General features: G+C 33.6%; 1 protein-coding gene across 1 annotated transcript in view; it reads right to left on the bottom strand.

The window, feature by feature from the left end:
* Nucleotides 1-25,927, bottom strand: part of LOC129220640 (uncharacterized) — an 83,522-nt gene that overhangs the window by 3,451 nt on the left and 54,144 nt on the right. Inside the window, exons 9-14 of the mRNA XM_054855068.1 lie at nt 25,069-25,318; nt 17,233-17,366; nt 14,851-14,960; nt 12,620-12,921; nt 10,831-10,949; nt 2,458-2,713 (exon numbers count right to left, since the gene is read on the bottom strand). Coding sequence (XP_054711043.1) covers nt 2,458-2,713; nt 10,831-10,949; nt 12,620-12,921; nt 14,851-14,960; nt 17,233-17,366; nt 25,069-25,318 — 1,171 coding nt within the window. The remainder of the gene's footprint in view (nt 1-2,457; nt 2,714-10,830; nt 10,950-12,619; nt 12,922-14,850; nt 14,961-17,232; nt 17,367-25,068; nt 25,319-25,927) is intronic.

Genomic DNA, 25,927 nt, shown 5'->3' with positions numbered 1-25,927 from the left:
GATATTGCTCCTGCCTAAGATAGTTTTTTTTGTGGGGGGGGGGCATAGACAATGCAGAGTGCCACAGATGCCTCTGACATGAAAATAAGAAGACATGCTCTTTCAAAGCGAGGCTACAGGCCAATTGTTCGTAGATGAGAAATTATTCCATTGATGATCAGTTATTCCATAGAGATTCCTTGAAACAAGTTGATATAAATGACTAGAACATGTAATTTTAAAATGATAAATAAATAAACTGTTGTTGCTTTAGTTAAATACGTTAAAAAAAAAAAAAAAGAAAAAGAAAAAGTCTGTCAAGACATATGGGTGATTCTCCAAAATCCTTACAAAATTATGTCGCAATAGCTTAACACAAAGATTGTTTGACCTGGATTTTTTTTCTTTTTTTAAAAATATAGTTAGAAATAACTTTTCCGATGTTAGTCCATTCTTATGAAAACGATAACTCATTTATGTTTTCCTACAAAAATTTTTGCATTACCAGAACGTCACTTTTTTTGGCAAATGCCCATTCGTTTCTCAAATGTATTTAAATCATTTAAAAATTGTGTATCATCAACACTCTACAAATTTAATGTAAAGTACTATACGAGGTGTGGCTAGAAAAAAACCGAACTGATGCTATAAAAAGATTTTATTTTCCATTATTTAAAACTTGATGTTATCTCCTTCAATGTACTCTCCTCCTCGGTCTATACACCGCTCCATACGAATTTTCCACTGTTCATAGCAATGCTGCAGATCATTTTCGGTAAGTCCATAAATTACTTCCGTCGCTTTTTCTTTTACTGCTTCAACACTCTCAAATCTAGTTCCTTTCAAAGCTGACTTGACTTTAGGGAAAAGAAAAAAATCACAGGGGGCCAAATCAGGTGAGTAGGGTGGATGGTCTAAGATGGGAATGTTGTGATTGGCTAAAAACGTCTTCACTGACAACGCATTGTGAGCTGGGGCATTGAAACTTTCATGAAGAATCTGCCTAACACTTTCCTTGTCAATTCCTGTCAACTCAGACATTGCTCTGATTGTTAAACGGCGATCTTCTCGAACAAGTTTACCGATTTTTTCAATGTTTGCATCAGTTTTTGCTGACAATGGTCTGCCAGTGCGAGCGTCATCACTTGTGTCTTCGCGGCCATCTTTAAATCGTTTAAACCACTCAAACACTTGTGTTCGCGATAAACAACCATCGCCGTAAACTTGTTGCAACATTACAAACGTTTCACTTGCAGATTTTCCAAGTTTGAAAAGAAATTTGATGTTAACACGCTGTTCTTTCTGTACACTCAACATTTTTCCGACGCACAGACAAAACGTCAACTACTTAGAACAGACGCCACGGGCAGACTGAGTGCAGGAAGCAGATGAAACTCAAGCAGTAGGCGGAGCAAGAGTCACGTGACAGGCCAGGTGACTTTCAGCCTTATTGCATTCGTTTTATTGTTTCACCTGTGCTAGTTCGGTTTTTTTCTAGCCGCACCTCGTATTACACAGAATCCGGACGTAATCCTGACAGCCGAAATACCGACAAGCCAGAATCCCGACAGCCGAAATCTCGACAAGCCAGAATCCCGACGGGGTCGAAATCCCGACAAGCCAGAGTCCCGACAGGGTCGAAATCCCGACAAATCAAAATCCCGACAGGGTCGAAATCGAATTAATATGAAATGTGGCTGAAAGAAATTACATGAAATTTTAAAATTATTTTTGGAAAATTAGGAAAGAGAAAAATCGTCTACCAGAAATGAAATGTTAACTATGTCAAAAGAAAAAAAAAAAAGAAAAGAAAGGGAGAAAAAGTGACGGAGAAATTGTTAGCGTTAAAAATAATCATTACGATCATTAATCAACTGATTATCAACAGCCAATTAATAGGTAATCGGCCAATTTGCTTATCGATGTATCCCTAGTAAATATAATTTTTTTCAGATTTTTTAAAGCATTTTTATTTAAAAAAAAAAGTGATTGGAATATGTCAGGTTTTTGGAGAATCACCCATATGAGTTTTAATCTGTTTTATTTTTACTTTCTATGTATTTCCCGTATTTTTTGTTTGTTTAACCCAATCCCTTAAGAAGCATAAAATCGGGGTTTTACTGTATTTACAAAAAAAGTTTTAATAAGCTATCGAAACATGCTCAAAATGAATTTTGAAGCAAAGAATACTGAACAATACAGTAAATTCTCCCATAACCGGCTTTTCTTCACCGAATCTTTTCTTCAGCTGGTTCTTTTTACACCCGCGAGAAAACAAAATGTGTTTTTCTCTGTACAATAAATATCCAATCTTCACAAAATATTGTCTTCAGTAAGTAGTAGAAATAGTTTCTTGTGGTGTGACAGGCTTATAGTTTTTAATCTATTCAAAAACTTTCCCGGTTCATGCAACTTAGTTAATGCTTTCAAATGTAAATTGCAAAAGTATGTGTTGGTTTCTCATAATTAATTACTTACTATCTCAAAATATTTAAGGGAACTGTTGTTCTCCATCTGGATATTTCCAAGAGAACAGAATGAGTATACGGCATGTTCTTCTGATCAGAAAATTCTGGATTTCTGTCTGGTCCCAGAACGTCGAGAATTTCTTTCTGAACCTTCTTCTGGACTTCCGGATATCCAGCCATGGTGTACAGGCACCACGCTATCGACGTCCGCACAGTTTCGCTGCCAGCACCAAAGAGATCTCCAGCGCTGCCAATCAGCGTTTTACCTGTAAATTAGATGTGATACTTAGGAAAGTCTAAATCTTAGGAAAGTAAATTAGATACGATGGAGTAGACCGGGGCACATTTACGAGGATTTTTTCTAATGAATTTTCTAATTTTTATGTTTGAACCTAGGAAATTTTAGACATTGTGGTTTTGTGGAACAGTTAATGAAGTCAAAATTTGTATATTCAGTTGTTGCTCAGCTTGTGTTTTTAACTGTAAAAATAAAAGTTTTTTTGAGTTCAAGTCGGTTGCGTAACGCATCGCGTGGGGCACGTTTACGCATATTAAAAATGATGCAAAGGAGTAAGTGAAATAGATATTTGATCGACTTTAAATATTTAATTTCTCTTAAAACGCTTTTAAAAATAATAAGAAAATCTCAAATAATTAATTCAAGAACATTTTCTAGTCCTAAAATCATAGGACTTACATTGCTAATTAGCAACAGAAACTATTTAATCATCTTCATCACTGTTAAATTTTACTAACAAAAATAAAGTATTTCTTTACGCTTACTTGTCATGGGACTGCGTTTTGACATCTAAGACATGAAAACCTGTCTTGTCCTTTTTTTGATTGGTTGTGTGCGTTCAAACAATACATGCAAACACAATTTTCATCTTCGTAAACAGAATCGTTCATTAATTTTCTTTTTACAGAGTGTACTAACTTTTCCCCTGTCGCAGGTTTTGGTTTCATGCTTTTTTTCTTTGATGTATTCTATTCATGCTTCAATAAAAACTTGAAAGTTTTAAAGTAATTTCTCCCTTTTTTTTTTTTTTTTTTTTGTAGCTTTTAACTGTTCTTGTGTGAGGACTTCTTTTATCGGAGCATCAGTTAGGATTCTGAGCATCCTTATTTGAGGTTTTGCAGCGCTTTTTTAGAAAAATTCTAAAAGTCGCATTTCAGTGCGCTTTAGCTCTTTACAGAAACACCACCCCACGGTTATGTTTATATTTATTGGTTGTACTGTATCTAGTGATGATGACTTCATAGGTATTTTGGTTGGGGGTTGTTGCTTTCTTCAGATAAGGGGTCGCAAAGTATGGATTTTATCCGTTTTCGCGCAAGTTGAACCTGCTTTATTTCCCCCAAAAAGCCACCCCCCGAAAAAAATGTAACATATACTGAAAGTTTATACTATGAAGAGAGTAAATGGCACAAAATTTGTTTGAGGTTTAATTTTTTTTAGGAGAAAAATACCCTGATATTTTTCAAATTATCAAAAATTGTGCTTTTTTGATCGCAATTAACTCAAAACAACATCACTAGGAAAAAAAAACCTTTTATATATTATGGTACCTGGCTATGTGTAAAACATGATGTAAAAGAAAACAGCAAGGGATCTCTTCTTGTTTTCTAGAAAATAATTTTTTTGTACAAATTGATGGTATTTTAATTGCAGGTAAATCAGAAAACGATAAATCGATATCATATGTGTGTATATATATATATATATATATATATATATGATTTATCGTATCAATCCCAAAATAATTCTTTTTTATTTATGTCCTTAGCAGTGGAAGAAATTTCATGAATAATATCTGCTTCACTTTCCTCTAAATGTCTATTTTCTATGTCACCTTCAAATACCAGTTCAGAGTTCTGTTTCTGATGGTCTTAGTCAGGCATCTGCCAGTCAACAAGGAGAAAACAAAGAAGAAAACATTTTGTCAATCTCATGTGAGGGGTTGGCTCTCCCAACTCGTAAAAGTACACGATTTTCAATGAAACAAAGAGAGTTTCTTTAAGAAAAGTTCCTTTATGGTGAAAAAACCGGGAGAAATCAAACGCCCGACCAAGTAGAACATGCAATGAGAACAGAGATGATTGAAGACATAAAAATTTTCCAACCGAACAATATCTGACAAAAAGTCAAATTCAAGCTGCTTTTAGCCGAAATACAATGCAAAAAAAAAAAAAAGCAAATACTACTGATTAATCAAGAACCGACAGCCTTTTAGAGGTATTTGAAGATAACATAAAAAAATAGACATTTAGAGGAAAGTGAAACAGATATTGTTCATGAAATTTCTTCCATTGCTATGGATATAAATAAATAAGAAAGAATTATTTTGGGATTGATACGATAAAACGATATATTATATATATATATATATATATATATATATATATATATATATATATATATATATATATATATATATATATATATATATATATATATATATATATATATATATATATATATATATATATATATATATATGTAAGAACCGCCTCGATTCGTAATAGCGGCTGGAGAACCGCTATTACGAATCTTGTTGCAGTGTTGTGCCGTGATAATCCACCACGTAGGAAGAGGACAAAGCTACATTCACAAATCACATCTTTATTTTTACATGGAATATAACAGCAGGAACTTCTCTTCTAACTAACTTGTTTAGTTGTGCCACGATTTTTATATAGGGAATATCATTAAAAGATTACAGATAATTATCCCTTGATCATGTGATCTCACGTGATCTGTATAGGAGGAGCAGATTGCAATAACGAAATATTATTGGGCTTTGCACCGCAGACAGAGGCTGGCTTAAGTCTGGAGGGAAAAAAAGTGTCTGGTAGGTACTTTAAGGGGAATCTCATCTGAGCCTGGAACATAGCCATATATGGTATGAGAAGCATTTAAGTGTGTAATAAATAATGTCTGTGACTCATACGCGCTGACATATAAGTGAACAGAACTTAATATGGAAAAGGCCTAGCAAAGGATTTTTCATATTACATCCCCCCTCCCCCAAAGAATATGACAGGATTGAATAGGGGGAAAAAATGAAGACGGGAAATTATCTGCAACCTCTTTCCCTTTTTTTTCTTCAATCTGAAATGTTATAACATTATACACATTACATATACAATAACACTACAGTTACTAATAAAAACACAGTACAATTAAAATGACATTGTAGTTTGAGGTAAAATTATGTAATGCTCAATTTTTTTGTAAGTTCTCTACATAACTCAACATATGTAGTCCACATTCTTTCTTCTTTTAGCTCTGATTCTTTGTTTTCCATTTTTGAATAATTTTATTAGAAGGGACTATTCCTGGGTCATTTTCTTGAGCCTCTTTAATTTCCTCCAATTGCAGTAGATGTGAAGCTTGGGTTCCAGTAACTGTTACTGCATCTTCCTCTTTTAGATTACTTTTAGGTATGTCTCTAGAGAGCATATCAGCCTCAAAATTCATGGTACCTTTCGTGTACCTAATATCATAGTCATACATGCTTAATAACAAGGACCATCGGAACAAACGTCCTTTTAAATTTTTTACATTTTTGAGCCAAACTAACGAGGCGTGATCAGTATGTATGGTGCTTTTTCGACCAAAAAGATAGTGATGGAAGTTAAAAAATTTTCAGAAATTTATTCGCGGATCCGCCTTAAAAATCTATATTAATCAATGTTTGTGTTGCACTTCTTTTCGCGAGATAATAGACATTTTTGAGGAACATTATTTCACCCCGATGAGTAGTTTCACAGATTTCCAGAACTTAAGATTCTCGGGAAACGCCAAAGAATTATTCTCTTATTTCACTGAAAAAGTAGAACTGGGGAGGAAAATAAAACTCAGTAACAAACATATTCTAGAAGGGCTCTCTTGCCGCAACAAATTAAATCTTTTCTGCTAATTAAAGACCCGCAAACTCCCACAGAATGGCTTCAAGTGGTCACTAAGATAATTAACGAGGTACCACATGAAATGTCAAAATATGAATTTAAGACCAAGACACAACAACCAAGTGCTTATAGGGGACCTACCCAATTTTATCAAAACTGGGTACCGCGAAACCAAATGCAAAACAATTTTCGGCAAAACCCCAATTACGCTTACCAAAGTAGAAATAATTTTCCACGAAATAATTTTAGTCAACCACAGGACAAACGTCGTGTTTTAAACCAAAACGAGGAAAAGAACGCCCGTAAAAAACAAACAACACATTATACACTGGAGCTACCTCCTAATCCTTGTAAATTCTGCGCACGACAAGGAATTATTAACGCATATCATTGGGGACAAACCTGCATAAATAAACCAAATACCTCGACGGTTGAACCATTACTAGAGTCCCTGAATAAGGATAAACAATTTAGGGAAGGAGAGGAAAATTCAAATGAAGCATGACAATTACTAGTTCCCGGGTATATAGAAGGCGAAATAATCTACAAAAGTGAAAAGAAATTATATAATGAAAATAAATTATATAATGAAGTGTACACTAAAAATAAAAGAAACTCGAGTTTATTACAAAAGATTTGTTTAAATTTAGATACAGGATCAACCTTAAACATTATTCCTAGTGTGATTGCAAAAACATTAAATGTCTCGATTGAAGAAAAAACAATCGTGAATGTTAAGCAAACCCAGGGAATTCTGTCACTTAACCGAACATGCACGCTCCACCTTAAAGTTGGTAATATCGTTAGACCGGTGGAATTTTTTATTCTAGACACCGATTTACCATATGCCATATTAGGTTTAAAGCGTTGCATTCGATTTCATTTAGTCATTGACTGTATGAGACGGGTCGTTATGCAGGATCGGAAAAAACTGATCACTTTTTTTGAATCCGCGCTAAATGATTTGTCTTTGCACATTTTGCCTGAAATCAAGGTTAAGGACGGTGAAAATAATGATCCTGGAAATAAAAATACTAAATTAAAGAAAAGTAAGCGTAGAAAAAAAGTTAACAAAACTAAAAAGAAAAAATGTTTTGAGGAAAATCGAACTGAAAATAGCATAAAAAAGGCAATTAATAGCACCAGTAATCAAGAAGGAGAAAAAAAGAAAATTTGGAGAAGCGAAAAAAATTATTCTCTTCATTTTTTCTAAGGTTTCCGTGTTGGATTGCGGGGGGTGGAGGCCTACGCTCACGTCAGTCAATCAACGGGGAATCGGAAAACGGAGAAAATGCGGATCTGAAGGAAATGCTCCAAAATTATGACGATATATTTTCGATAAATAAGTATGATGTTGGAACTATTAGAATTGAACCACAACGGGTAAGGTTAACATCAGACTTACCGGTGACATTAAGGGCATATAAAACGTCCCCTAAACAACAGGAAGAAATTGACAATCAAATTCGAGAATTGCTAAAAGCAAAAATAATAAAAGAGAGCTCAAGTCCTTATAGCGCACCTGTTACCCTAGTTTTTAAAAAAGACGAAAATAAAAAAAGTGTCTGGTAGGTACTTTAAGGGGAATCTCATCTGAGCCTGGAACATAGCCATATATGGTATGAGAAGCATTTAAGTGTGTAATAAATAATGTCTGTGACTCATACGCGCTGACATATAAGTGAACAGAACTTAATATGGAAAAGGCCTAGCAAAGGATTTTTCATATTATATATATATATATATATATATATATATATATATATATATATATATATATATATATATATATATATATATATATATATATATATATATATATATATATATATATATATATATATATATAAATCGTTTTCCGATTTACCTGCAATTAAAATACAATCAATTTGTAAAAATCAAAAAAATAAAGTAGTGCTAGTCTTTTCCTCTCTCTATTCACACATATATACATTCTTACTACATCCTTTAAGTTTTAGCAGATCTAATCTACATACCTGGACACACGTTTTACGCACGAGAAAACACATAAAATGTGCTACAAAAAAAATTATTTTCTAGAAAACAAGAAGAGATCCCATGCTGTTTTCTTTTTCATGATGTTTTACACATAGCCAGATACCATAATATATAAAAGTTTTTTTTTCCTGGTGATGCTGTTTTGAGTTAATTGCGATCAAAAAAGCACAATTTTTGAAAATTTGAAAAATATCAGGGCATTTTTCTCATAAAAAAATGAAACCTCAAACAAATTTTGTGCTATTTACTCTCTTCATAGTATAAACTTTCAATATATGTCACATTTTTTTCGGGGGGGGGGGGGGTGACTTTTTTGGTGGGAAATAACGCGGGTTAAACTTGCGCAAAAACGGATAAAATCCATACTTTGCGACCCCTTATCTAAAGAAAAAAACAATCCCCAACCAAAATAACTACGAAGTCATCATCACTAGATACAGTACAACCAATAAACATAAACATCACCGTGAGGTGGTGTTTCTGTAAAGAGCTATAGCGCACTGAAATGCGACTTATAGAATTTTTCTAAAAAAGCGCTGCAAAACCTCAAACATTGGGAATTTTTAACGAGCGAAAGAAAATTTTTGGAAGTTTAAAAATTTCAGAATGTTCACTTCTTATGACCTACTTTGACATATAAAAAAAATAGGAAAATCAAAAATGGTCACTGCCAAAATTTCCGTTTTTTGTCTGAATTTCAAAATAATGGTTCTTAAGCTTTGGTCTTTCTTTTTCAAATGGTCTCAGTTGGGGTAGCGCACATGTGATGATGTGGAAGGAGTATTGGTCAAAATACTTGGATTACCGACAAGCCTTTTCATTATTTTGGCATCTAATGTGGTTCTGTTAGTATTTTGAACTTAATGTCTTACGATCTTTAAAATAAAGAAAATGTATTACAGGCTGAATAGTGTTTAAAGTTACAGCAGAACAATCATGAAGACAACACTCTATGATTGTAAGCTATAAGATATGAATTTTTTACTTTTTTTAAAATAAATGGTGATTTTCAAAACTAAATAACCTGAAAATACTAAAGATTTGAAACAGTACAGAGCGAAAAAAGCGTCCGAGGCCCGTTTAGAAGAAAGACCGAGTAGTATAGACACAGTAAGAACGTGCGTATAAATGTGCCCCGATGAAAATGATTACTTGTTTTTAACAAAGTATTATTCCTTCACAATAAGCTTCAAAACGTTCAACACAAAATTTACTAGGCTTGGTAGAAAACAGACTTTTCTATGTGCATGCTTAAACCGAAGCTCGACTGACGCTCAAAAGCTTGTGAGAATATTTGCTAGGGAGCAGCATCAAAATCTGGTATGGCTGTTGACTCTCCAGTTATAACTCGTTTTTGAAAAAGGGCTCTGCGTAAACGTGCCCCGGTGTACCCTACTTAGGAAAGACAGGCAAACCCTTTGTGAAAAATACACAAAGCCACTTCAAGCACCACTCACAATTAGGTCATTTGCGAAGGGACACTCGTTCATAGAGATCTTTTGGCTCAACTTTGCCTAATTATAAGTAAAGTAATGGCTCAACGTTGTTAGCGCTCATCGAAGAGACGAATTCGTAGGAAATGGGAAGAGTAATAACTCAATAAGCACATCAAGACTTCTACAATCTGCACCTTATCGGGGAGTTAAAAACCAGTTTTTTATTGAAATTTATTTCTAATTGTAAACACACAAACACTTCTGGGGAAAAAACTTTTTTTCGGACCTTCTTTCAAAACAACCAATGCTTATCTTGTTTTCAACTGATTTTGGAACTCGTCTAAGGTTGAGTGCCATCAATTTTGAGCTGCACTATACTATTCTACCATCTATTACGTCAAAAGGTAAGGTTTCTAGGTGGGAATGCATTGGTTGTTCGAAGGGTGTCGGTTTCTCACCAAACAACCACGTAACAAATTAATTAATTACTTAAAATAACTGCCCAACGATTTATTTTTGGAGATTCCAGTCATTTCGTTATTTTTCGAAATACTGTTTACTTAAACAATTTGTCAGTTTTGGAAGGATAGGGATAACCGAAGCTAGTAGACACAGTTTCAGCTACATATTTTAATTCATTTTTTGTTTAAGGTTTTGAGATAAAAATCTACTGGCAGCTTAAAGGCATAGATATTTGGCTATAATTACCCACGGGCAACGGAGGGGCTTTTGTATTTTATGTTTTAACGGAATCCTGTCGTAAAATTTAAAAAATATGCGCCAAACTTACTCCATCTCTGGGTGAATTGCCTGTGCCTTTGGGGAAAGTTGGAGCATACTTAAAAGTCGTTAATTGAACTTCAACCAGGCACGCAGTTAAGAGAAATCAGTTTTTATTGGTACCATTAAGTTTAAACTAAAGAATCATCCCTGTATAAAGTTAGTTTTTCAAACTACACAGATTTGTAAAAGATGAACAAAATATTTACTTCTTATAACCTAGTCTTTTCGCTTACTTGTGAATGAAGTATCCGGAGTTTTTTTCTGCCTTTCTTCCATTTCGATCAAATAGCTGTCAACAAAATCACGCGGATTTTTCGGATCTAAAGTTTCTTTGTGTTTTTGGATTTGCTTCCTAAAAAGAGAAAACGCGATGGATATTAGTAAAATTAGAGTATTTTGAATTTCGAACATCGATTTAAGCCTTAAAAGAATAAAATTGCTAAGAGGACGTCCACAACTGATGTCTCATTTTGAGGGGATTCGTGAAATTGGGACAGTTTGTGACAAGGATGACGGATGCGTAAGAAGAAGTGTGACATTAAGCATTTTTTAAATAAGAATATGTTCCTGAAATATAGCGTGACATGTTACGAAAGAAGAGATAAGTTGAAGTGTGATAAAAGGGGGAGGGGGGTCAAATATAATGAAAAATGCATGACATCGTTGAGGAAATCGATATTTTAATTTAAAAATATGTAGGTAGGAAATGGAGTTTTTATTCGCTTTGTACAGAAATAACTTCAAATTTTTTTAACATCTTCAAACATTCAAAATGACATTTTAATATAGCTTATATTGTTTGGAAAGTTTTTTATACTGCATTTTTCTACTTGCATATGAACTACCTTTTCTTCAAATTTGTATAAACCATTGAGAAGAGATAAAATGTAGGGAATGAAGCATTTCATTCATGAAACCAAGACCCCAAGTCTCGTTACATATTTTAAAGCAAAGCATTGGAAGAAATCAGGTTTCTTTCGCTTGTTTCGCGCAAAACGTGCGAACCATTCGTCGTTATTAAGTCACGTGACTTGGGGTCTTTGAGTCAGCTTTTGCTAAGCCAGTAATTGGACTTAACCCCTCTATTTTAATTCCTGCTCTAAGGTATAAACTGGGTAAAACCGCTACGTTCAGGAATTTTCTTCCTTTAAGTTTGATTTTAAAAGATGCATGCATATGTGATGGGAACTATCCTTTGATTTCAGCTCAAAAAAGTCTTAATTGCCCCGTTCACACCAGAGACTTTCTTGCCTCTCAAGTCCCCACTCCTGCTGCTCCGAGCAAAACGAGTTGGAAAATTCATCGTTCACATGTTAAAAGAGAGTGTGAAGCTTGACCTCTGAGAGATGGCGGATGACCTTGAAGCCCAATATCTTTTGTATCGTTATTGGAATAGGTAGAATCTGCTAGAAAGCGCCGAATAGTAAGAGCCACGGTCTCGCTAATCCTATCTATTACAGAATAATAACAAACAAACAATTACAAATGATACAAATATGTTTTTGTTTCAAGGTCATCCGCCTTCTCTCCGTGATCAAACTTTAACCTGAAAAAGCTATTTTTCCCAGCAACTAAACAAACTCGTTTCAGGCTTCCTGGATAAAATCCCAACGAAAACTATAGTCGAAAGTAGGAAGAAAGATCCACTTAAAACTGGGAAATTACCCTAATGCGGTTTGAAGCAAGTTTTTTTCCAGAGTAGAAAACCTCCATGTAAACGGGGTTTTTAAGGATTGATCAATTCATTTGTTATTATTATTTTTTTTAGCAATTTTTATTTATTTATTATTTTATTTATTTATTAATATTTTATTTTTTTTATTAATATTTTATTTATTTATTAATATTTTATTTTTTATTAATATTTTATTTATTTATTAATATTTTATTTATTTACTTATATTTATATATTTATTTATATTTATTTATTTATTCATTATTTTACCTATTTATTTTGAGAAAATCAAATAAACTTATTTTTTACGAACAATACAAGAAGAATGAGCATTTAAAAATAAATACCTGTAAACATTTTCCATGCAATTAGCTGCGGCGAGAGCTTTCTCAAACTCAAAAAACTTGACAATAAAAGGTACGTATTTGATCCAGGGAAAGAATATGTGGACAGCTGTCTGTCCCGCTATTCTGGACACCTCGTCCAAGCTGTGATCAAGCAGAAGTCTCTCTGGATCCTTGTAGTCGTATCTCGTCCCGAAAACCAAGGAGGATATGTTGTTAGACATGCTGGGTGTGAGCGGTTCCATTACGTCGATGGGTTCCCCGTTGTGGCTTTTCAGCACCTCCAGAAAGTGGCTGATCTCGTCCTAGGAAGAAAATCAAAATGATGTTACAAACGAGGAGTACATGAGCATCGCATTCCAGTCACCAGATCGCCAAAAGGTAAAAAACAAATTTGAATTTTAAGATTGTTAATTTCTTGAATAGGGAAGTTTTCGATTTTTCTATTATATATGATAGAGTAACATGTATGAACATCATGGGTGAAAAAAATTGCGATACAATAAGTAATTTTTTTTAAATTAATTTTTAAAGTTCAAGCGATTGTGACGTCAAATGGCACAGGAAGTGCGCTCTTCCGCCGCGCTTAGCTGACAAGGAGAAGCTGAAGCAGTTAGCTTCGAGGACGAAACGTAAGGCTTACCTCCTCGCATTTAACTCCTCGCGTTTCTGGAACATTAAACCTCTCATCCTTTCGGAAATATTCGAATACCATCATTGGTGTTACTTGAGGAAGATTATTAGATTGTGCTTTAACGAATCCGGCCTTCATAGTGTGTTCAAAAGGATTACTGAATTTCTAAAAAATAAAAATATCAGCGCGCTCAAAATGTCCGTAGCGAAAACAAGGGATCTTCGGCGGAAGGCTGCCCATTATAAAACCCCTATAACTAGAGGGGCCACTATAGGGGCCTTAGCTCATTAGTGCCCTGTCCCTGTGACGTAAGCTCGTGGCGTTTCAGAAGAGTGCATTTTTGCGCGTGGATTTTTAAAAATTCTTTAAAAATCAATCATGGTGTTTTAAAATTCGGGGATGATGAATTTTTTAGTTTTGAAGATCAATTAACAATGTCCAATAGTCAAAATAGGAAGATTTAATAGGTTTCAACTTTCCTTTTCATATTATGTTTTCCGCAATCACGAATTGCGATAGGACTCTACTCGTTGGGTTTCTTGTTTCTGCTAATGGCTTTTAGCGCAACTATAATTTTAGTTCAAGAAGTCAAAATTCAAATTAGTGCCAGGGGCTGGATGTTGTGTGCCGGATACTATTTTCGCGTAAAAAGGATTGTGCAAAGTCGAGAAGGTCGTTTATAAATAATTCGATTCTGAGGCACATGCCGCGTGCATTATAAACATAGAAAAATAAAATTAAAGGAGTCATTCAACGGTCAAGTGAAAACAATAAGCAATTCGTGACTGCTCAAAATAGAAAACCTTTGGCGACTATTTTTTTCAGGACAAGAATTTTTCGAAACCCATGTTGCGCTGATTTTTCCAAAATTCTGATAAATTTTTGGTGCCTAAAAATTTTACCTGGCTCCTAAAACTAAAAGTTTTCCTCCCTTGGTCTTTGAAATGAGGCAAAACATCAGAGCTGACTAGCCTGACTTATAGCCTTCACCTGAGGAGTCTACCAGTTTGCATTAAATGTGCGTCAGATAGCTGAATCACTGAATTGTAGTAGTGTACTCAAACAATGTAACGAAAGAATTAAACGAGTGTAAAGACAAGAAGAGTTAGTGTTTCGTCAAGTATTTATATAATGATTCACTACTTATGCTTGGTTTTTTTTATCGATTAAACCTATATCGAGTGTCTGTTTTAGAGTGCCATCAATACTTAGAGCAGTAGGTGCGCTCTAATAGTGGATAGGGTACTGGACTAGAACTCGGCGGGTTCCAGGTTTCAAACCCGATGCCGCCAAATACCCATCAAGTACATGCGGAGTATGCGCTAGTAAAAATTGAACGTTGGGTTAGAAAGCCTTGGGGGGTCGGTCACTATCAGTTACCTTGGGGAAAATGTCTTGGAGATCCTCTCTCACCTTTCATGCAATGCCGAAATTGCAGAGATCTCTCCGATCCGGAACGGCTTTTCTGAAAAATAAATTTCCTCATCACATAAAATTTCTCGCGACTCAGATTTAAATTATTTCTCATTGGCGTTCCGGGACTGGAAAATGTACGATTTCACCTCTGATATGAACATAATGTATATCAAGCTTTAGTTACCTGTATGTGCCCTTCTATTTTGGTCTTTCCCAGGCCTAGATCCTTCATAGCATGGACAACAAATTTCCTTTGCTCTTGCCACACGTGAACTCCACCGATGAAAAATGGACCTGTTAAATGGATAAACTATGAGTATAAAGTGCCGGTGATATTAAAATCTTTTGCAATTAGAAGTATTGCTTGCAAGTTCGTGTTTTGAGAACGAAATTTGTTTAAAATTTTACCCTTTTGTTTAAAATTAATCTGAAACTAACTGTTAATAGCCATTAAGAAAGATAAATAAATAAAATGAATAAACAAATAGATAAAACAATTTTTTTTTAATGTTACACAAACTATAACCATTGGGGTGGAGTGAAAAAAAACGAAATTGAGAAATATGTTTAGCCTATTTGTGGAAAAGTTGCCTCTTACCAAGTCTTTTTATCATACAAAATTCGAGCTAAATCAAACAGTATCTTTAGCTGCCCATTTGAGGTTCAATTTTAGGTATTTAGTCCCATTTTTCATCAAATTGGCGAAAATGAGTTCATAAAATATAAATATGTCTCATTTGAAACTTTGAATGTTTGTAGTGACACTATTGATAAATCAATAATTAATGTATAGTTAGTTGAAGGCTATGACGAAAACACTTTCAAACGTGCATTAAGCGCGCTAATCGCACATGCTTCTCCTAGGGTTACTTTTTTTGCACTCGCTGTTGTCAACTGCGTTCTTTGTTCCAGTCTGTTGGATTTCTTTTTTAAAATGTTCTATTTAGTTCGAATTATTTCAAACTACTAAGTTTTAACTTCAAATGTAAATGAAGAAGCTGTTTTTCCATGTAAACAACTTTAAAAAAAAGTATAAGTCAAGATTTTTCTTCACGAAAGCAAATAAAATAAGCCTCAATTTTCATAAGTGCAACTGAATTCCACTGAAATTTATTGAAGTAATTTTGAATTCTCAAACATATAGTTATCGAATTAAGTCATTTTCCCCACTTTAAAGCTCTAGAGTGCTCTCTCACGCGTTTTCTATTGTTGGCCAACATTGACCAGTATAGTGTTTTCTTGGTATGACTATAAGTTATTATTACGTTGTAAAAGTGTTCACTTCCAAAAATGCGTGATGATTTAGGTTTAATATGATAGAGTGTAATCTAATGACATATTCTGCTGAAACTTTCATGTTGATCTGTACAAAGTTTACCACAGCCATCTTTTCACAGGACTCTAGCTTTTCTCCAATTCCTAAACAATACCCTTTTGACCCAGCAGTTTTTCCACCCTAATGTTATAGTAGCAGGCGTAATGGTAATTCATTTGTATGTAACTTACAAATAAACCACTGCAATGAAAGCCCAACTGAAATCTCAATTTTCCTTATAACTCCATTTTCAAAAACCTGTACTGATCACTGTTTGTACTTAACCTATAGCGCGAAGCTTATTAGAAACATCAATATTTTGGAAATTACTGGTTTAGGCAGTGACGTCGCTATGGGGGGGGGGATCGGTCCGCCCCGAGTGTCACCCGTCTGGGGGGTGACACCCAAAATAGAATTGCAAGTTTCTGAAAAATATGAAGCTGAAATGCATTTTTAAGACTACAAATGTGAAAACTTTTCGCGGTGTAAACCCCCGGAACCCTCTCTTTCCCACTCCACATCATGGAGCGAATACTGTACGCAGGATTAGGTTCATATTGTCAATACTTAGACCTAGTAGTAGTAACTTTTTCTTATACCAGAAAAAAAACAAAAACAAAAAAAAAAAAACTGAACCACCTGTGTTTAAGATAGGTTTGAAATAATTAAGGGGCCATCAATTTCATACACCCCTTTACTTCTTTGACCTCTCATCGGCCTGTACATATGCATCTAGGAGGGCAAGTTATATCAAAAGCGATGATATCTTTTTATTTGTTTTTTGTACATTAATCCCTCTTAAAATTTCGTCATGACGCAAGTTTCTGAAAATTGTATGAATTTCACGTTCACGTAGAATCTCTCTTTTTTTTTTTTTTTGCGTTTGTAAGGGGGGGGGGGGTTACATCACAACTTACCAACCCGGGTGTCACCCACGCTAGTTACGCCACTGGGTATAGGCACTCAACATACTGCAAATGCAGTTATTTTCGCGAAAATAATGATATCGAGGATTTAAGTTCGGGAAAATTTACTCTAAAAGAACTAAAAGTCGATTATATGTGTAAAGTTGAAATATTTCGTGAGTAATAATTATTCGCGACTACAAAAGACTCCTAATTCGTGAAAATCGCGAAAATAAGTGCGTTTGCATTACTCAAGAACTATTGTATTGGATGAAACTGAAAAAGACAAAGTTATATAAATGCAAACAGGCGCGAATACAGGAATGAAAAGGAAGATCATAGTTACTTTCGTTGTTAGGGTTTCCAAAGATGGAAAACGCGGAGATCGGTGGCCGGCCCAGGAACTCTGATTTAGCAAAAGCTTCCCTTATAGATTTGGTCCCATTCAGCACCACGACTAATTCAGAGCCGAGTCGTACGCTGGTAAAAAGAAAAAAAAAAGGTATGAGTTTTGATTTTCATCGATTGCAAAGAACGTAAAGACGATTACAATAAGATACACATAGTACTGCAACATAGTTGTTTTAAAAAAGACACCAAAAAATAAAAAATATTTTATGCATCATTATAATGAGTAACTGCTTCGATATAAGTATGAAATACTACATGCTTGATAGCGCGTTCTAACTTAAAGCTTACACTTTGGTCATGTTCAAGTTTTGGTGAAGAGGACCAGTGTTTTCCAACCTTTTCTCTTTTTGTGGACCGATGTCCGTTTAGCAGGGAGCCGTACCGTTCATGTACCAACCTTCCTCCAAAATATTTGAAAGGGCCTCTGGAAAAACGACCTCAGTCCAATTTTCGAACAAAACAAAAATATAAGTTCAGTTTTTAAAAATCATTTTTAATAAAATGAATTAGAAATACTTGATCGGTTAAAACTAACGTATGAAAAAATATAAATGAAGGAAACATAAATAAAGTACATGCAATATATCTACAGCCTGGATTTGCCATCCAGAGACAGCAACTTCGGCCCTGCGGACTCTCGCTGGTGTGCTAAATTTACTTTAGCTACCAGTGTGTTGGCACTCTCAGCTTTAATGAGATGACATCTGCCTCCAGATCAGCTCATCATGGATATTTCTCTCATACCGCGTAAAAGAGCATTTTTTCTATCGCAAACTTACTACTCTCTCGATACATATATGTATCGGTTATTGTCTATTCTAGAGTGATGAGTTCATAACAAGAACGAAACTGCAGTCTCTGGGTGTGATATCCGGTTTGTCAGTATATTGCAGCCTGCCTTTAGGGACGTTAGCTTACTACTTCATAAAACAAAGATTTCACCAAAAAGTGCCCTTAGGTCATTTTTTCAATAGATCATTCATTTTTTAGAGTCAATAATTACACTAAATGAAAGTAAATACAAAAAACTGATCTCTTTTACTATGCTCTTTAAAGTAAATAGTGTGTATGATAACAAAAGACAATAAAATATTTAATTTTCATTCTTTCCTGTAAGATTGAATTACGAAATAAAAAACTGCTTAGAAATTCATCGACAGCCGTCGAAATGTCTTAACACTTAGTATAACTTTAAATATATATATTTTTTCATTTCTAATCTTAGGACTCTGAATATAAAACAGTAACGAAAAGAAAAAGAAAAGAACGACAGTCAAAATAGACTACTGATTATCCAACCTTCACATATCCGATAATCCGTAATATACGAGGTTCAAAAACAAGGCAACAATTGGTCCCCACAACTGCATGTTATGGTAAAAACATTTACAGGACTTTACTTTTTAATTCTATCTAGAATCATATAATTATGCAAATTTTACTATTCAAATTTTTACAACAAAATAATTCTGCGATATTTTTGTGAAATGTGATTTGTAATGGGTACGTAATACTTTCACTTTTAATAAAAAATTTGGAAAAAAAAAATAGAACCGACTTCAAAATTGCTCTAAAAAGTGAAAAATAATTTTATTCTTTAAACACCATCGATACTACTTTTAAACATAATTTTTGAAATTGTCACAAAAACAAAAAGTAAAAAACAGTGTATCCATTCTTTGTTCATATTTTTTCAGAAAATCATCCAAAGTTAGGAACGAAACATTTATATCTTTGCTCAAATATGCTGTCATCAATGCCAAATGTATGTGGTAGTGAAGAAACTGGGGCTGGTTAAATTTATAGTTTTAGTTGAGTTATGGCAGTGAATGATTTTATCTATCGTTTTTGTGCCAACGTCAAAAATTGTGATTAAAAGTAGTATCGATGGTGTTTAAAGAATAAAATTATTTTTCACTTTTTAGGGCAATTTTGAAGTCTGTTATTTTTTTTTTCTCAATTTTTTTTATTTTATTCTTTTTAGTGCAAATGTATTTGAGAAATAGTAAGAAATTACCATCACGAAACTTCACCTTTTTTTTCATAAAAATGCTCCTTGCTAAATATATATATATATATATATATATATATATATATATATATATATATATATATATATATATATATATATATATATATATATATATATATATATATATATATATATATATATATATATATATAAACACGCCTCAAACTTTAAGCGATTGGCACTAAGAATTTATCTTTGATCCTCTCTGGAATCCATTTGTGCGTTAATTTAACTATAACCATTTAAATATTGCGTTTTCCCTAACTAATTTACATTGCACAGCATACAAGTTGCTTGTGATGCAATCCTGTATCTCCTAACTTAGCCCAGATCATCTGTTATTAGCATACTGTTTGACCATCGATTACATGGAAAGGCTAATATCCGGTTTATAGGCGGAAATGGACGCATCTATTACTTTACAGGGATGTTAGTTGGTTTGTTTCAGATGTGCACTTTTGTCTCTAAATAATTTGGCCTTAGTTTTGTAAAAATGAAAATTTGCTCACTGCAACATTTTTTAAATCTAAAGTACATTCGATCCATATTCTCACGGCAAAAATTAATTTTTTAATTTATTCACAACGAAGTTTTGAGCGAACCATTTTGCTTTTACGTTCCTGAACGAAATGAAAATATTTTATTTTCTTTTTGTTGTTCCCATGGTAACTATTTTTGTTTCCCCTTGTTTTATTTTTGAGAATACAATAAATAAAATGATTAAGGCACTAGTGACATTATAAAACGCGTGCATCAAAATCCCATCGTTAATTTTCCCTTCTCCCCCGCCAGATTCATTCAGATGGAATTGTCTTAACTTGGCAGATTGCCGAATTACATACAATCCGTGGTCAAACAGTAGATGATAATAAAAATATCACTATGATTGAAGCAAACCTAACCTGGTAGCATTGTGAAAGCTAAGCAGATCCTAATCACTGCATTGCCTCGCTCCCAGGTTAGGTTTACCTCCACTAAAGAGCAATGACACTGAAGAAACTTGATGCTTGCTTCAGAGAAGCCTTCATTCAAAATTATCAGTACAATTTCTATTAATACTACTGTTGTATCGCACCAAACTTTTGTAACAATGGGTTTCATATTTAATCATTTAATAGGGAAATTGCATGAAATTTACTGTTTTTTGACTATAACTTTTTTTCCAAAGAACAAATATGGTCAAAGTAATGGGACCTAAGTTGAGCCATCCCCTATCCATTGAAAAAATAATCATCGAAATCGGTATACTGGGTGAGACGCTGTGAGTGGACAAAAAAAAAGAAAAAAAAAAAACATACATACGGTATGAACTGATAAATGCCTCCTTTTTGAAGTCGGTTGAAAATTAACATCTCCCTATTTTCTGACATTTTAACTCTATAGAGTCTTGCTCTCCGCATACATCGAGACTATGATATTCAGTTTTTAAAAATAACTACTACGCAAGTTTTATTTATTTTTTTAGATTTAAATAGTGCACTCATGAGTATGCACTCAAATAAAGCTGCAGAGTAAATCTGCCAACTTGCCAACTCATTTACATCACATTTATATACGAATGTACTCACATATTTTGATAGTACAGTGCTGGCCAAATTATTAGACTAAAGAGTTTTTTTTTTTGTTTTTTGTACACTATTTTATCTTACTGTTAAAGTACAGTACATACTGTACACTGATTATTACGTTATTTTAACATAATTTAATGTTTGCAGGTGGCAGCACTGCCTGCTTTGTTTATGTTCTTTGTTTATCTACCTACCAGGAACATAACTTCAATCAGCTTAAACAGTTCACTAGTTTTTTTATTAGTGTGTTCTGTTATATTTAAAGTTAGTTTAAGTAATTAGTAAGTATGTGTATGTGAGTATATATAATAGTGAGTATAAACAATTTTTTACCTGCTTTTTTAAAAAGTTAAGAAATGGTGTAAACCTTGTGAAAAGTATGCCAAAAAGACTTAAATTCTCATCAAGAACAAGGGATTGCATACTAAATATTAGATAATTATTTCACTGTTCGTTAATGTGTCTATAGTTATGTAATCAATAAAGAATTTGCTTTTAAAAGTCTTAGTCTAATAATTTGGCCAGCACTGTAAGTGCATCATTAGTACAACTGCACTGACTATCTAAAGTGCATTCATATCTAAAATTGAACTCGTGATATTTACTATTATTTGAAAGTTCTTGTTTCCAGATTCCCTAATAGTTAGAACTAACTAAGCAGTATTATTATCTTGCCTGAGTTTGCAAAAAAAAAAAAGTGGAGTAAACAAAATGATTATTCTCGAACCCCTCTCAATTCTTTCTGTTGATTAAAAATCTATCATATCAGGATTTTGATCTGTTATCTTTTTTTGTTTTCCGGATTTTGCTTTTCTTTTTAGGAAAAAAATCTTAGTTTCTGCATTTTTTTTTTTTTTTGATAAAGTTTCTGAACCGGATGAAAATAGTAGAAAATATAATATTCAGTCATATCTCTTAGTTTTGGATTATGTGTTTTGCCCAAAAATGTAAAAAAAAAAAAAAAAAAAATGAAAACAGGGGGGGGGGCATTAAAACATTGCCATTCAAAGCTAATCGTTAAAAACTTTTTGAACAAGGACACTTGTCCTTTTTTTTTTTTTTTTGAAACTCTTTGAAGACACTTTTTGAGGCAGTTTTAAAAAACACTTTTCCGAACTCTTAGTTGGTTCAGCACACTATTTAAAAACTTTTGAAAGCGCATTTAAGAACATTTTTTTGAACACTAACATATGTTTTTTTAATTGTTCTAAACATTTTACAGCACTTTTGAAGTGATTACATCAGTACTTGTTGATAGGTTTACAGCAATCTCGCGGGGTCGCTGTCAACCGCCGCCGGGCAATGGGTGGTTCTTGACCAGGGAAGGTCTTCATTTTAGCATTCGCAATAGTATCCGAATAGAACTCATTGCAACAAAAGCTTTTGTATTTTGATAATAAGAGTTTCATTTCACTGGTAGTTGAAAAAAAAAAAAAAATAATAAAATAAAATAAAATAACTGTACCAAAAAAAAAAAAAAAAAAAAAGATGATTTCGCAAATGTACTCAAATGTATTCCTTATCTGTTCTCAATTGTTCCCCCAATCTGTGCTCAAATATGTTCTGCATTTTCTATTTAGCAAATATGCTGAGCAAATATCCGCATTCGGAACAGATTCTGAGTACATTCAGAACACATTTTAGAACACATTCTGGAACACTTTTTTTGTAGTCAAGTGTTCTAAGCGTGGTTCCAATGGAATTTGCAGTGTAAAAGAAACCATCGTTCATCGGTTTGTTCACCGGTAATAGGAGTGACGCATATAAAAAGTGTGAAAAAAAAAACCGCAATAACTGTTGATTTAAAATCTGAATTTGATGCCCTTTTTTGCAAAAGTTAGTTTGGTGCGTGGTTACGTATGTGAACGACAATCTATAGTAAAACAATATAAAAACTCCATACCTTATTTTTCAAGCTTTAACTGCTCACTATCAATTTCAACTGCTAAAACTTACTCGAAAACAAAACATCATACATATTTTTCGCAAATCGTAGTACTTGCAAAAAAAATTACTTAAAAGTATGCTGTATCGTGTAAAACCTTTGTTTTCTGTTAAGATGTAAGAGAATATTTTTGTGCTTATTCGCAACTCCAGAGCTCGAACACGCTACCTTGCGATGATTAACAATACTACCGAAAAGGGTAAAACATTCCATTCCACGTGTTTTCTTTGGGGTAAATTACAGGCTTCAGACAGTTTGTGGTGTGATCTAATTTCGGAAGAATAGAAAAGAAAGCTTCCCACAAACACGACGAAAAATATTAATGTCATTCACTGAGCGTCAAAGCAAGTTATAAGTTCCGGCATTTGTTTGTTTTACCTTTTTCATCCACCATTAGACGGTGGCGGCAGCACCCCCTATAGTTTATTGGAGTTGCGAATAACAACGAATGTATCTCCTGAGATACGCCCGATTTTACTGGTCGCAAAGGAATCTCAGTGAATTCTAAAGAACGGAGGAATTAAATGTAATCGCATAACAAAAATTAATTTCGGAGGTGTTTTTTATTCCTTAAAATTTTCTTCAAACAATTTTATGTGTACTATGAATTCTATAAAAGACAAGATTTTTTACTTCATTTTAGAACATTCTTGGATCATGTCCATTTTGAGTTAAATAAGAGGATTTTTTTTTTTTTTTTTGAAATTTTGCTGTTTAAAAAGAGGTAGAAAAGGGAAAGGTGTGCAAACAATATTGTGATTTTGGAGTAAAAATAAAAATTTCGTGCTGAATTTCTGTGGGAGAAGGGGGTGGTGGTTAAAACGTCAAGCCCTTTAGTTACAGCCATGCCATCAACCAATCCTAGTAGCAAATAAGTTTACCGATTATTATAGAAATTCTATTAATAAACTTCTTAAATCCTTCAAAATTAATTTTTAGAATTAAAGAAGAAAAACTAAATGAAAATGGACTTTGCATTCAATCTTTTCCTAAGCACTTTTATGACGTAATTAATTTTATATTTATTGATATTGTTTTGTAGCAGAAAAACTTATCTCCCATCGTTAAGAGTCTCCAGTTATTTCCAACAAATAGTTAAATTTTATGAGAAAAATAGACAAGAGTACTTTCCCTCTCTCGAGAGTTTGAATTCTTCAATCTCTATATTGTATAGATCCTATAACTAAGTCATCCGTTTTTTAATTATCGTTCAGATTCTCGAAAATTGAGCTCAACTAGGATTTTTAATCGTGACTTAGCAAACTAGTTGGTTGTCTAATAACAAATAATAAATTAAATTTTTGTCATTATTCATTACTAGAAAGACGCCCGTCAAGGTATGACGGGTGAAAATTGCTTCAACGAAAGTTGCTTGAACGAAGCCATTGCTTACTTGGTGATATTTTGATAGTTGAAATTGTAACCCTAACTCCAGTTTATTAATCCTAAACTCCAGTAGGTAGCGTTCATTGTTGACCATTCTTTCGTTTCTTCAATCTCCTGAAATGCCAGTCTTACCAGTAAACAGTTAAGTGACCGGATCTAGTTCAGCCTTGTCACAATAAAGCCTTTCCCCGTATGTTAAACATTACCAAAACAGATTATCAAATTATCATGCCGTGATGCGAGTTTCATTGTTGAAACACGCGGGTTACTCGATCATCGGCTATTATTTATATGAGGATTATTCACATGATGTCTTGACACTGACACAGATTTGGTCCGCTGTCTTCTGGTTCTAACACGTGTGTTGTTTGAGTAACGTAAGGAAAACCAGAGTCGTAACTTAATAGTTCAGCTGCAGTCATGTTTGTTAGATTACCATAATTTACTGCACAATCTATGAAGGAGCAGCACTTTGAAACAAAATAAAAAGAGAATGTTTAGCGTATATAGCGGCTCTATTTTAGCCAGTTTTTGAAGAATAGTCGTCATACGATGTTGTATGATTTGTAAAATGTTGGAAAATCTATGTTTTATTTGAAAACATATGAGCTTTTTTGTCGAACTGACGCAAAAACCAACAATAAATTCTGGAAGAAATTGAGCAACATAAACATATTAAGTTTCGAATGCAACAAAAATTGCACAAGTTAAATTTCAATTCTTATTTATCTGTTTTGCATTTTTATACGTTAGGTTTGACTTTTTAATGTTTAGCTCACATTTTTTTAAAATTTCATCATACTTTAAAATTAATTAAGAGCACTGAAAGAAAAAACTTACCTGAAAACTTCTCCATACTTCATGGCCAGTTCTTGAAATTTCAAGTGCACATTTCGAGTCAAAAATGGTATGTACCCAACAACTGGCAAACCTATAGGCCCCGGTGGTAAACCACTTCTCCAATTTTTGACAAGAATAATTATCAGATAGGCGACGACTAAGCTTCCTACTACTACCATTAGCTCCATATTGGTATTTGTTAGCGGTATGAATTGCATTCTAAAAAGAGAATTCTTTAAATTCCAAAAATCTTAACGAAAATAACTCATGCACTGAAGTTCACAGCAGAGGTGACTGTTCGTGACATGATCAATCAAACCTTAATACTTCCTCCGTAATCGAATTTTCTTTATCTTTTTGCACCATTGTCAAGATTAGATAGAAAATTTTATATTTTTATAATTCCTTTTCCTCGTGCCATATCTGTCATACACATTAAGTACATTTATTTGTTGTTTTTCAACATTCAGTTGTTGTTATGTCACATTTTCATTTGCACTTGCTTTGGTGCGTCTGCAAAACAGCTCCCACTGCAATAATGGGGTAGAAAAGGTCTTTAGAGTAGAACGCTTGCACGTACTTCCTTCATTTCTTCGCGCCAAAAAAATCAATAATTTCAGTCATTTGTTCTAGGTATATATTTGGACACTACATCTAACCCATCGCTCCAAGGTCAGGGCGCTGTCAAAATATTTATTCTGCTTCACGTCTAAAAGATGAATTAATGTATTCCGCGATAAAAATTATTCTAACATGGTATATAATGTGTTTTGTACTTAAAAAAGCTCTAATACATGTAAGCTTTACTGTTTCTGAGAAATTAAATTGTTTCGAAATCAAGGATTGCACCCAGGTTTTG

Source organism: Uloborus diversus, chromosome 4, assembly GCF_026930045.1.
Source record: "Uloborus diversus isolate 005 chromosome 4, Udiv.v.3.1, whole genome shotgun sequence".
In the NCBI taxonomy this organism is placed as follows: domain Eukaryota; kingdom Metazoa; phylum Arthropoda; class Arachnida; order Araneae; family Uloboridae; genus Uloborus; species Uloborus diversus.
Note: the sequence above shows the minus strand (reverse complement) of the source record. Positions and strands in the feature narration are given on the sequence as shown.